Source organism: Folsomia candida, unplaced genomic scaffold, assembly GCF_002217175.1.
Source record: "Folsomia candida strain VU population unplaced genomic scaffold, ASM221717v1 Fcan01_Sc001, whole genome shotgun sequence".
NCBI lineage: Eukaryota > Metazoa > Arthropoda > Collembola > Entomobryomorpha > Isotomidae > Folsomia > Folsomia candida.
The window spans coordinates 28,154,188-28,165,409 of record NW_019091193.1 but is presented as its reverse complement, the minus strand read 5'-3'; the positions used below and the strand labels follow the sequence as shown (position 1 = coordinate 28,165,409).

At 39.4% G+C, this 11,222-nt stretch overlaps 2 protein-coding genes across 4 annotated transcripts; one reads left to right on the top strand and one right to left on the bottom strand.

The window, feature by feature from the left end:
- Positions 1-1,567: 1,567 nt before the first annotated feature.
- LOC110845968 (cytochrome P450 302a1, mitochondrial) lies at positions 1,568-6,031 on the bottom strand. Its single transcript, XM_035854100.1, has 8 exons — positions 5,685-6,031; positions 4,991-5,246; positions 4,359-4,546; positions 4,090-4,291; positions 3,869-4,028; positions 3,338-3,589; positions 2,724-2,927; positions 1,568-1,822 (listed from the first exon to the last, which is right to left on the bottom strand). Exons 1-8 carry the CDS (start codon positions 5,824-5,826, stop codon positions 1,700-1,702), a joined length of 1,527 nt encoding a protein of 508 aa, XP_035709993.1. The 5' UTR covers positions 5,827-6,031; the 3' UTR covers positions 1,568-1,699.
- A 269-nt stretch (positions 6,032-6,300) lies between these two features.
- LOC110856615 (protein SERAC1) lies at positions 6,301-11,175 on the top strand. 3 transcript variants are annotated; one of them, XM_022105111.2, is made up of 16 exons: positions 6,307-6,873; positions 6,962-7,128; positions 7,199-7,311; positions 7,399-7,560; positions 7,633-7,751; positions 7,845-7,982; positions 8,389-8,665; positions 8,735-8,974; positions 9,058-9,149; positions 9,293-9,326; positions 9,429-9,654; positions 9,717-9,844; positions 9,935-10,093; positions 10,149-10,292; positions 10,391-10,457; positions 10,757-11,175. In XM_022105111.2, the coding sequence occupies exons 2-16, from the start codon at positions 7,040-7,042 to the stop codon at positions 11,151-11,153; spliced, it is 2,385 nt and encodes a 794-aa protein (XP_021960803.1). In that variant the 5' UTR covers positions 6,307-6,873; positions 6,962-7,039; the 3' UTR covers positions 11,154-11,175. The 3 variants fall into 3 exon arrangements, with proteins under 3 accessions (XP_035709988.1, XP_021960803.1, XP_035709981.1); XM_035854088.1 differs by having other exon boundaries at positions 6,307-7,128; XM_035854095.1 differs by lacking the exon at positions 9,293-9,326 and having other exon boundaries at positions 6,301-7,128; positions 9,058-9,174.
- The last annotated feature ends 47 nt before the right edge of the window (positions 11,176-11,222 follow it).

The following is an 11,222-nucleotide window of genomic DNA, read 5'->3' as shown; positions in this document are numbered from 1 at the left end:
AGTAACTTTGCTACCTCAAGTCAAGAGTTGGGACAGGTCACGTTTCCGCGAGCAAAAATTTCTCTTAATTCCCTCCAATCGGAGAAATGGCAAATTCGCGAGAATACATAAATTCATCCCTTCTTGAAAACCTTAAACCCATCTTTGATCACGATTAGGCAATAAGTTAGCATAATTTCGTCCCAAATGTGACAATCTACTACTTAACCAAGCAGCAGTAATGAAATGATGATCACCACTTAAAACATTATTCGCACCTCCTCCTCCTCCTCGGTTTATGATTATTACATCTGCATTTAAAATCTGACATAATAAGTACAAGCACAAGTTGAGAGAGAGAGTTAAGCACATGAATCGTGCTCATGATTACTTAAATATACGCAGCCATATATTTAATAAATCTGTTTCTTGTCCATTTAAGGCAGCAAAATCAAGGGTGCACTACTCCTTCTTTGCTTCATCATCACGAGCATTATCAACTTTATTGCTGGTGGATGGACGGAGGAGAAGATGGTCTCATGAAATGGTCACATTTTAGTCGACGACTTGTCATTTCAGGACAATGTGGAGCACAACGCATAATTATTCTATATTTACCTTCGACAACAACGAGTAAATAACTACTCGACCAAATTTCAATGCAAGGTTTCGCTTTTCTTTCCCCTAACCCTCATGACTGATCAAGATCAATCAATAGGCAGACAAAGGTGTAGGTGATTGATGCCTTATTGGTCATAATATTGTTATTATTATGTGAGTGATGCATTCCATTCCATTCACCAAGAGAGCAAGCAAGACGTAATATTTACTGTTTTGTATTATTATTAGCATCAAACACGATATGGTTGTGGACAGGGTTTCGTAATTTCTTGCGGGTTTGCTACATTTCTTGCACTGCAAAGCAAGAAATGGGTGCAAGGAACTGCAAGAAATTGGGTTATCCAGATTATCGTATCGATTATCATTAGCGGCGGAACGTAGTTTCTTGCGCCTTGCATTTCTTGCAGGTCAAAATATTAACCTGCAAGAAACCACTTTCTCCCATTTATTTCTTGCGGTGGTACCGAAACCCTGGTTGTGCCTGCATTTATCGCAGTCTGGATGGATGGGAAATTTTGTGTACCACGTTCCGTCCCATTTCTTCCTTTTGGTAGAATAATAATTAACCTTAAAAAGTAGTTGACCAAATTTAAAGTACTCGAAGCAAAAAGTGTCCATGTTACGACCAGGACAATTAAATGTTACACAATTCCTGATCTCATCCTCTTCGTCGTCCATCCATCCATCCATATACGAGAGAGGACCGTGATGCTGATGAGTAAGAAGACGTATGCATGCACGTATGCAGATTTATTAGCACGCAAGGGGACATTATTATCGTTACGATTATTATTATGGCACTAAATTTACGCCAACGTGGCATCTCCTTCTCCTCTCTTTTGTTCAGATACTTGTAAATCTTGAAGGTGGCAAGTAATGAATTTGTGGTCACATATGCATCAACGTCAAGGGAAAAGGAAGAGATGGATGATGATCTCAGAGAGAAGTTGGCAAAATATTTTGCAAATAATTTAGCAGATTTTAGACAAACTTTTTATTTAAGGAAATTTATAATTTTGCCAAAAATCTGTTCTAATTCGTCCCCAGATTTCCTTCCTGACTCTAAAAAATTATTAAATAAGTAAGTTATCAAATAAGTTTAATGAAGCGATTCTCTCGGCGTGAATTTGAAGAGAAGAGGAGCATCTGGCTTGTTGATCAGGGTTGTGATAGCGTCCAACTTATCAGCTCCGAGCCATTCGAGACGGTAGTTGCGAAAAAGCTGCAAATAAATTAGTAAATAAATAAATGAATACGTAAAATTATGTAAAACTAAAATTATGCGAATATAAATGTAGACAGGCAGACAAAAGGTGGACATATTAAGAAAGGAAATCAAGAGAGGAAGCCAACCAGGAGACGTGTTCACGACCGTCTTAAATATTTTAGTGTCACATAATTAATAATAAAGTTTTCTCGTTTTGACACGAAAAGGATTAGTCGTGCGATATAAAGTACCAAACAAGGATTAAATATGTAATAACGAGTAATCTGATTATTACGGATTTCATTTGTGATCCTCAAAAAAAAGTTATTGGTTTCATCTTCACTTTTGTTGACACAATTTGGCTGACTTATTAGCAGATGAATAGTGGTGGTGGTCTGGTGGTGGAAGGGACGATGTCATCATTGCGTAATACAGGATGACGCTTATATGGCATAAAGCCAGTTCAAGTCACGTTACGTTGTTAGTTAGTTTCTGATCGCTAGCGTCCACACACCGTTCCTCCCACTCCACCCCTTCGTACACTACGTGTAGTGACCACGGAAGCTGTGGGGACATCTTGGGACATTAAAATTGGATGGCGGGGTTCATATAGCATGGGCGGATGATGGGGACATCGAATAACCATGGGCAAATTGTCCTCACGCTTCCGCGGCCACTGAATATGTGCATGTCTGCGTAGTTCTGTACGCGGATGACGATGACGACGATAAGATGATAATCACAAACATAGCAAAATACATAATAATACATCAAATTCTATTAGAATATGGCTGCATGCATAATTCAGGATTAAGCAAGATTGGGGTAATTTTTAGGGAGAAATGTGCCAAAAATGTGTTGCAAAAATCTCAAAGGTGATAATATCTGATAGGATTTCATAAGAAAGATGACTCACCCGGAATACGAAAATGTTCATGGCCTGTTCCGCAAGTCGTCGGCCAACGCAGGATCTCGGTCCAAAACTGAACGGAAGACTGACGAAGGGATGGATTTTCTTAAATTTGCCATCATGATCGTACCGCTCGGGGATGAAGGCTTCCGGCTGCTCGACGTATTCTGGCAGGCGGCTCGTCACCGCGTTCAGAATGACGATATTCGTCTAAAGGAAGAGTAGATAACTTAATTAGAGGTCTTCCAGCGTATGCTCTCCGATTTTGAGCAAACTAGTGTCAATCGATCATTAATTTAATTAGTATGAAATTTGGAAAGATATATTAATGCGCAGGTTTGGCGGATATATTTGCATCCAAAGAGGAGAAAACGCGCAGTAAATTTGGAAAGTGTAAAATTTGTCAAATTTGGGACACGTTTTCTCCTCTTCGGATGCAAATATCTCTCCCAAGCGTGCTCACTGGAAGATCTTGTCTCTTGCAAATTTCATACTAATTAAATTTGTGATCGATGGACACTAATTTGCTCAAAATCGGAGAGCATACACTGGAGACCTCCATCATTAGTTTTCAGTCTGCTGTATATAATTGTTTAGACATGAAATTGTGTCGTTCTTACGCCTTCCGGAACGTGATATCCACTGAGAATGGTGTCCTCTGTGAGGACGCGTCCCACCCCGACGGCCAACGGATTGATGCGCAGCGCCTCCTTGATGCACTTTTTCATGTAGCGGGCCCCCCTCAACATGTCGGACGTGATGGGTGCGCCTAAACCGTCCTTGTTCAAACCGTACAGCTCCTCGAAGAGTTTTTCTTGTACGCGGGGATTCGTACTGATATGGTAGAGGATGTAGCTTAAGGAATAAGCGACCTGAAATAGGCAGGGTCAAAGGTCAAGGTCACATCATGTCCCGGTTTAGCATACACATATTTTGATGCTGTGTAATTTCTCTCGCTGGTAATTTTGCGAAATAAAAACATGCCCATTTGTAGGGTAAGTTTGTGAAAAAAATCCAATCGTTTTTCAGTAAAAGTTTTCGACAAAAGTTTGCAAAATCTCACAAATTTTGCAAACTTCGCAAGTTATGTTGCTATACCCTATTTTCGAGATATGCGAAGATTAATGTGAGTAAGCTCAATGTCGGCATACCGTATCAATCGACGCGAGTACCATGTCGGATAGGAAAGTTACCATTTTGCGGTAATCCTTATGGCCATCGCGAATCCAGGTGTCCAACATGGAGTTATTCCCCTCCTCAGCGACCAGCTCTCCGTTCACCAAGCGGCGATCGAGACGTTCCGTGACGACGCTGTGTCAGTTTGACTTCATGAAAATTTTTATAATAATATTATCAACAGATAAGCGCTTACTCATCCAGTATCTGCGCCCCCTTGAGAATAGTCTTGTATAACGGAGTGGAAAATAAACGCCACGTCTGAGACCCGTGATCCGTCGGACCGGTGGCGTGATTGAGTTCGGTCGATGTCCAAATTAATTTCTGAGTCATTGAGTTCGAGTCCAAATATTCATCTATGGCGTTCCACTTTTCTCCGAAGAGTGACATCCCGTTGTCTATCGTCATAAGTGAGAAAATATAATCGTACGCCTCAGAAATCGTGTCCCGTATCGCATCACTTACAATCCGTGGCAAATGCGAACAAAACGTTGAGAAAATCTGACTCCACGTGAACCTTCATCGATGGAGAATTGACAGAGGAAACTAGATCGCACGCAGATTGATCACATTTCTCGATGAATATTCCAATTTCTTCGATAGCCATGGCTTTCTGGTGACGATGGCGAATTTCAACCCAGTCGGATCCATTCCTACATAATTGGCATTCATTTTTAGCTAAAGTCAGCGCTTATGAACCCCTCATGGTTATCTGTCTGTCTGTCTGTCTACCTATTACGCCCGTAAAACCTATCCAATCGAAATTTTGTACGCACGTAGAATATCCAAAATTAGGGATCAAATTCGAAGATGAGGAAAATCTCTCGGAAAATAAAGAAGTTGTGTGGTCGTATCTAGCCAAATTAGTAATAACAACCTGACTCGGGCTAAATAAACCTGGATCTGTCAAACTCTGGGTTTTCCAGAGTTTGACTGACGTAGATACCTTTACTTATAAATTTGCCAACGTTTTTGCAATTCTTTAAATCTCAAACAACTTAATTTGAATAACATGAATATTTCAATGCCACCAGAAAACGTGACGCATGTGCCATATTTCAACATCCTGCAGACTACACTACGTTTTACATACATACGTCATAAAAATTCCCCCATTGAAATGCGTACTCTTCAACTCGTGCGTCCGAACGTGTTCCAAAACCTTGTGGGTGACTCGTTTCGGCCACACGGCGTTCCCCCCGCTGCCCGGATTTCGTCCCAGAACGGTCTGAATATCGTCAGGGTCGATCAGATAGACGAGCGTCGTGCCCCACATGGTTTCCTTGAAGATTGGGCCAAACTCGCGAAACTTGATGATGGAATATTGTGTCAACAAGTGGGGTTTGTACCGCCCTAGAACATAAATAAATAATATAAATATTATTGCGTAACGATATGTAATAAACGGTACGCAAAACAATAAAAAACTGTATCAACTTTCCCAATCGACTGGCAATCGTCATTCACTAATCAATCAATCAATCAATCAAGACCAGATCAAAATCATTATTTTAACCAGATAACGAAAAAATATTGAAATGGAGACCAGCTTTTGTTTCAAATCGTCACGGTTTGATTTTTATCACATGCATGTACCAAAGGACGTGAGTAGCAGTGATTAAAAAGTCTGAAGTAACAACGACGAATGCAACAAAGTGCACTGCATGTGCATGACATGATACGATTGCATTATTAATTATTATTTACTGTCCGTGTGGCCTGGTCAGTTTGACCTAATTTACTTACTCGCCTCTTAAGTAGGGAATTTGCCAATTAAAACTAAACACTCACCAAAAACGGGCAAATAATGCGGGACAGCTCCCACGATCGGGAATGAGCTCGGGCCAGGAATATCTTTAAGCGTGCGTTGATGTACGGCCGACGCCACGGTGGCAAAACTTCGCCGAGATGCGAACGACAATGTGGACAACATTTCACGTTGTTTTTTTTGATAAATTCGAAAGAAGTGTCAAGTTGTAAAATTGAAAGGGAATGCGAATACTTGGTAAATAAATAACTGCGGCCGAGCAAGTAGTTTTTGTGGCCTGGTCCGTCCAGAATTTGGGGAAGAACTAACTGAAACTATTTCAGCCTGTTTGTTATCATCAGAATCCAATCCAGTACTGAGAAAAGGCTGACTGACGGTCGGCCACCTTTGACTTTGACATTGACAAATAATTCTTACTTTCATTCCCGTCACAACTGGACAAGATTAAGCTAGGATCCATCCTTCCACGTTATTTTATTTATTTATACGTTATTCTTGAGAAATGCACCCCAACCCAGGGAAGGTTATTTTATTATACACCCCAACCTAGGGAAGGTTAGAATTTATACAAAAATAAAAATATCAGTAACGTTTACGTACCAAGAAATATCACCTAAATGTAAGTAGGAGACATCCATCCATATTTTTATTGCGTTGGGCTTATACATAAAGATTTTAAAATATTGAATAATGTGCGTACGCGAAGTATTTAGTGGAATTTCGAAAACAAATACCATTTTCTCGAACTTTCGGGTATACTATTCTGCTTGCACTCATTTCCAAGAGTTTACAAAAAATTGAAACATTTTCGAAAATTGGATTCTGAAAATCGGATTTGTAATTTTGGAAATAAAAATTGTACTAAAATTGAGATAAGTTAAAAAATATTTAACCATTTTGTTAAACAAAATGAGACGAATGGAGATGAAAACTATTTAATTGTAAGCAGGAGATATTCGTAATTAATTTAATTGCGTAGTGCGCACAGATTAAAAACACGTGGTAAATTAAAAACTGCACGGTTGAAAATAAAAATTGTACCAAAATTGAGATCATTAAAAAATATTTAACCATTTTGTTAAACAAAATGAGACGAAAGTTAGTTAAGAATCTCAACTTGAGATCATGGATGGATGGGAAAACGTGAGAAACCACCGAATTCATGTCATGTGCTCATATCCGAACCAAAAATCCACCACTGAACTTACTAAAGTGAGTGAATGAAACGCAAAACAACAACTTTTTTTGCTGTAATTTTATCCACCTCGATTAACTAATTGTTACTTAAATCCACTTAAAGTAATAACTGCGCTGGAGGTGGTGAGCTGATTAATTATGAGGGAGTGACGACGTCGACGACGATAACATCATTATCATTATGGCAAAGTCGAGTCGTTGGTGGCGACGATTTCTGGCCGAGCACAAATACGGTGTCGCCATTGGAACAGGAGCAGCTATCGGTGCTGGGTGAGTGAGAGTTATCTCGTGATAAGCAAAGTATTGATGAGTAAAAATGTACATTTATTAATTAATTCAGAGGGACGTTGGGCTGCATTTATTCGCTCAAATGTAAGCTTCAAGAGACCGTTCCAGCCGAAAGTAGTCTTCTCGACGGCAAAGATGTGCCCTATATTTATGCCGTGGACCCAGGTGGGTGTGGTTTGGTGGTGGTTAATTAATGAATTAATAGAAAACTTGTAAGTTAATTGATCACAATTTATTGTTTGGTTTGATTAGAAGAGTCGAGCGCTTTCTTGAAGCAACATTTCCCTCGTTGGTGGCCAGTTAGTTTCATTGCAAGACCTATTGCTTATCAGCTATTTGAAGATATTAGGAAATCAATTACTCAGATTAATGACGACTCGCTTAGAACGTTTGCCAAGTTTTCGTCCTTATTTGGTAAGGTGGCATTTACTTGATTTTAATAATTATTTTTATCATGACCTTAGATTTTGTTTGTGAATTTTATAGAATCTGAATGTAACCACTTTTCGATTTGCATGGATCTCAAGACTGCTGTCGCCCTTGCACGATGCGGAGCAGATCCTAGATTATTCATTTCGCCGAGAGTGATTACAAAAGATCATAAGGTGACGACACGACTTTTGAGTCAATTGACATGGTTCTCTTTGTTAGTGATGTAGTTTCCTTAATTTTTTAAATACTATCTTTTGTTGGAATAGGACTATTACGGTAACAAGTTTCGTCATTTATTTTCCACCCTTCCAAATGAAAACATTCACGCTACGTTGGAGAGTTTGATATCGCGAGGCCTCAAGCAGTACCATCCTACCGAGAAAGAACAAGAAGACAAATCATTGGTTAGTTTTCTTATGACTCCACTTGACAAATTTTTAGGACTCGATAACTCATCGTCGAAATCAGCACATTTTTATTCTGCTCTGGGAATCCATTTAAAATTCTGGACGACCAATTTGTAGAGCAGCCAATTAAAAAAATATATGCTCCACAGTTTGTCAGTTTTTGAAGGAGATTTCAAGTTTAAGAAGCCCTCAGAAAAGTTGCAACTCATCGAACCTGGCTTAAAAAACAGAGCCATTCCATTAATCACCTTACTGAGGACAAATTCGTCGTCCAGAATCTTAAAATAAATTCTCAAAGCCGAGAAATGATTAAAAATGTGCTAATTTTGACGATTTTGGTGATGAATCATTTGAGTCATACCTCCTACTCTAAGTAACGCATTCATTGAGTAATTTTTATTAGGATTACTACACCGGATTTGAATCAGATTTCCACCTGTCACAAAATCCCGTCAAAGAAATGAGCGAACACGAATTTTTGAAGATATGCCTTCTCGGTGTCGTCAGTCACTCTCGCATTCGTGAGAGCATATCCGAGCTTCTCTCGCAAGATATACTTGACCTGCTCGTCGTGATATCACGTGAGTATCGCGACAGCGTGGATATCATGTCGCTTGTTCTTAAGGTCTTGGCGAATATATCCTGTGACACTTCGTCCGCCCAATTGATCAAAGATACCGGTACGAATTCCACCAACTCTACCAATTTCCCTCTACCACTTTAAATATGCAATTATCTACTTTTTATAGGTTGTCTAAAAATCCTCGCGATATACGGCACTTCGCATGACGTTAGATTAGCTCTTCCGGCAAAACGTGCCCTTCATAATTTAGACCGACGCGGTACTAACTCCGTTCTTCCACCAGGAATTTACCAACTGCATCCTGAATTTGGTTGTGATGATTGTTCTTCTCAATACGACATTGTCTTCATTCACGGTCTTCTGGGTGGTATATTTCGTACCTGGCGACGTCACGACATTAATCCCAGTAAGCGGTTCGGTCCATTTAAATATAGCCTTATACATATTTGCATTACATAATTAATTAATTACTAATCTCTCTTTGATCAGACAAGGACTTTTCCAAGACAGACAAGGACGAGCATGAGACTAGAATGTCCATCTGGAAGGCTCGCATACTCGAACTTCGGAGCAAATCACCGGTACAACACAATAACAATTGCTTAGGTACACGTGCGACTGCATGGTCAGTGGTGACCCCGTGTGCTAAAATATTACCTTTTTTGTTGTTTTACTGATTGATTGATTGGATTTCTCTTCCCAAACCAAACCTTACGTGCACCAGCTTTTGTATAATCCGACCCCCATCGCTAATCCAGGTTTTTGAGACTTGCTACTTATCATGATTTACGAAATTGATCATTACGATGTACAAGGAGCATTTCCATTCTTAACGGATATCATTTAATTAATTTTTCTAGACGAAACAGTGGTTTATCCAACTCGCAGGACGACGGAGGATGGTCAAGTTAAAATAGATTGTGAGCAGCTTCCATTAGAATTGGACCAAGAAATCGTTTCTACCCCGACGCAGTGTTGGCCGAGGGACTGGCTGCCGACTAACTGTCCCAAAAGTCGTATCATAGGAGTAGACTTTGAAAGTTTTGTTAGTCGCTGGATGACAATTTGTCCGATTGAGACGGCAGAGTGAGTTGATGCATAAGAAAAAAGGTAATGATTTCGTACATAATAAATCATATCGTTTTCAGACGTCTACTAAAAGACAGGAGTGCAGAACTTCTCAATAAATTACAAGATATTGGAATTGGACAAAGGCCCGTTGTTTTTGTGACACATTCCATGGGCGGACTACTCCTTAAAAGTTTACTATGTCAAGGTAGGAATTAACAAGGATTGATTCGATATTACGGGTTCACTATTGCTAGTTGTTTCCAATGAATATAATTACATAATTGGTACATTTTAGCTGCCGATAGTGATGATCCGGAAAGACAAAAGATTGCATCCAGTACAAAAGGTGTCGTATTTTGCAGCGTGCCTCACCGAGGAACCGACATGGCTGTGCTAAACACTGCTCGACGTTGGCTATTGTTGCCTACTGAAGAGATAGATGAATTGTCAGACGGTAAGAAATATACATAACTTCTTTTACATAAAAACAATAATTTTACTAATTTTAGAGGACAAGCAGCTCACAAATCTTAACGAAGCCTTCATCGAACTAACAAATCAGCATAATTATAAAATACTCAGTTTCGGAGAAGTTTTAGAAACTCGGACCGGTTTGGGCATGCAATTCAAATTGGTACCGTTTTATTCATCCGGTATGTATGCATTATTAAGTTAACTGTTAATTAAACTGTACATGTTTTCGTAAAATCATAATCTGAATCACTCACTCATACGTTTATTATTATTGCAGACATTGGTATTGGTGACTACTACCCACTTCGGTTGGATCATCTAGGAACATGTAAGCCTTGGAGTAGGTAAGTTACATAAGAACTTGCGTTTTTAACATAGAACTCAATGACTCATCGCCAAAATCGTCAAAATTACATTTTTAATAATTTCTCTGCTCTGGGAATTTATTTATTTTAAAAATCTGGACCGCACCAATCTTCTCTACAAGTTTGCCGTCCAGAATTTTAAAATAAATAAATTCCCAGAGCCGAGCTGGTTAAAAATGTGCTGATTTCAACGATTTTTCCGATGAGTCGTCGAGTCCTTCCTTAACACTTGAATCCATCAAGCTTCCAATCAAAATCATAAATATCATATCTTCCAGAGGGTCTTTCTTGTACGTGAAAACGGTGAATTTTATTAAATCCGTGTGCCCCACGTGGACTCACCCTCCAGCGAATCAACCCTCCGTTAACCTCAACCCCGTTTCAAATTCTACCACCACTACCAAGACGAATTCTGGATACTTGAGCTACGCAAATTCAATCATATCTGTGCTAGAACCCGTGTCGCATTTATATGACTGGATTACCAACATATTTTACAATACAGACGACGACAACTCGTCTTCTGGTCCCCTCCATAAGAATAATAATAACAATAATAATCACGATAATAATGGCAATCTCAACAATGGTACTCCTTCTAGTTCTAGTCCTAGTCAATCAACCACAACTGCAACTACTGCTGGTGCCGACCAAGTCAAACTGAAAGAACAATAAAAAAAACTTTACATAAATCAAATCGTGTCCTGCAATCGTAATCCTCATCCTTTCATTCACTCCTTCTTG

Coding starts and splice junctions, on each gene's coding strand:
- LOC110856615 (XM_022105111.2), top strand. CDS start 7,040: ATGGCAAAGTCGAGTCGTTGGTGGCGACGATTTCTGGCCGAGCACAAA. Junction 9,655..9,716: donor TGTCCGATTGAGACGGCAGA/GTGAGTTGATGC, acceptor TATCGTTTTCAG/ACGTCTACTAAAAGACAGGA. Junction 9,845..9,934: donor TAAAAGTTTACTATGTCAAG/GTAGGAATTAAC, acceptor GGTACATTTTAG/CTGCCGATAGTGATGATCCG.
- LOC110845968 (XM_035854100.1), bottom strand. CDS start 5,826: ATGTTGTCCACATTGTCGTTCGCATCTCGGCGAAGTTTTGCCACCGTG. Junction 5,247..5,684: donor GCATTATTTGCCCGTTTTTG/GTGAGTGTTTAG, acceptor TTTATGTTCTAG/GGCGGTACAAACCCCACTTG. Junction 3,590..3,868: donor TACTCGCGTCGATTGATACG/GTATGCCGACAT, acceptor TGCCTATTTCAG/GTCGCTTATTCCTTAAGCTA.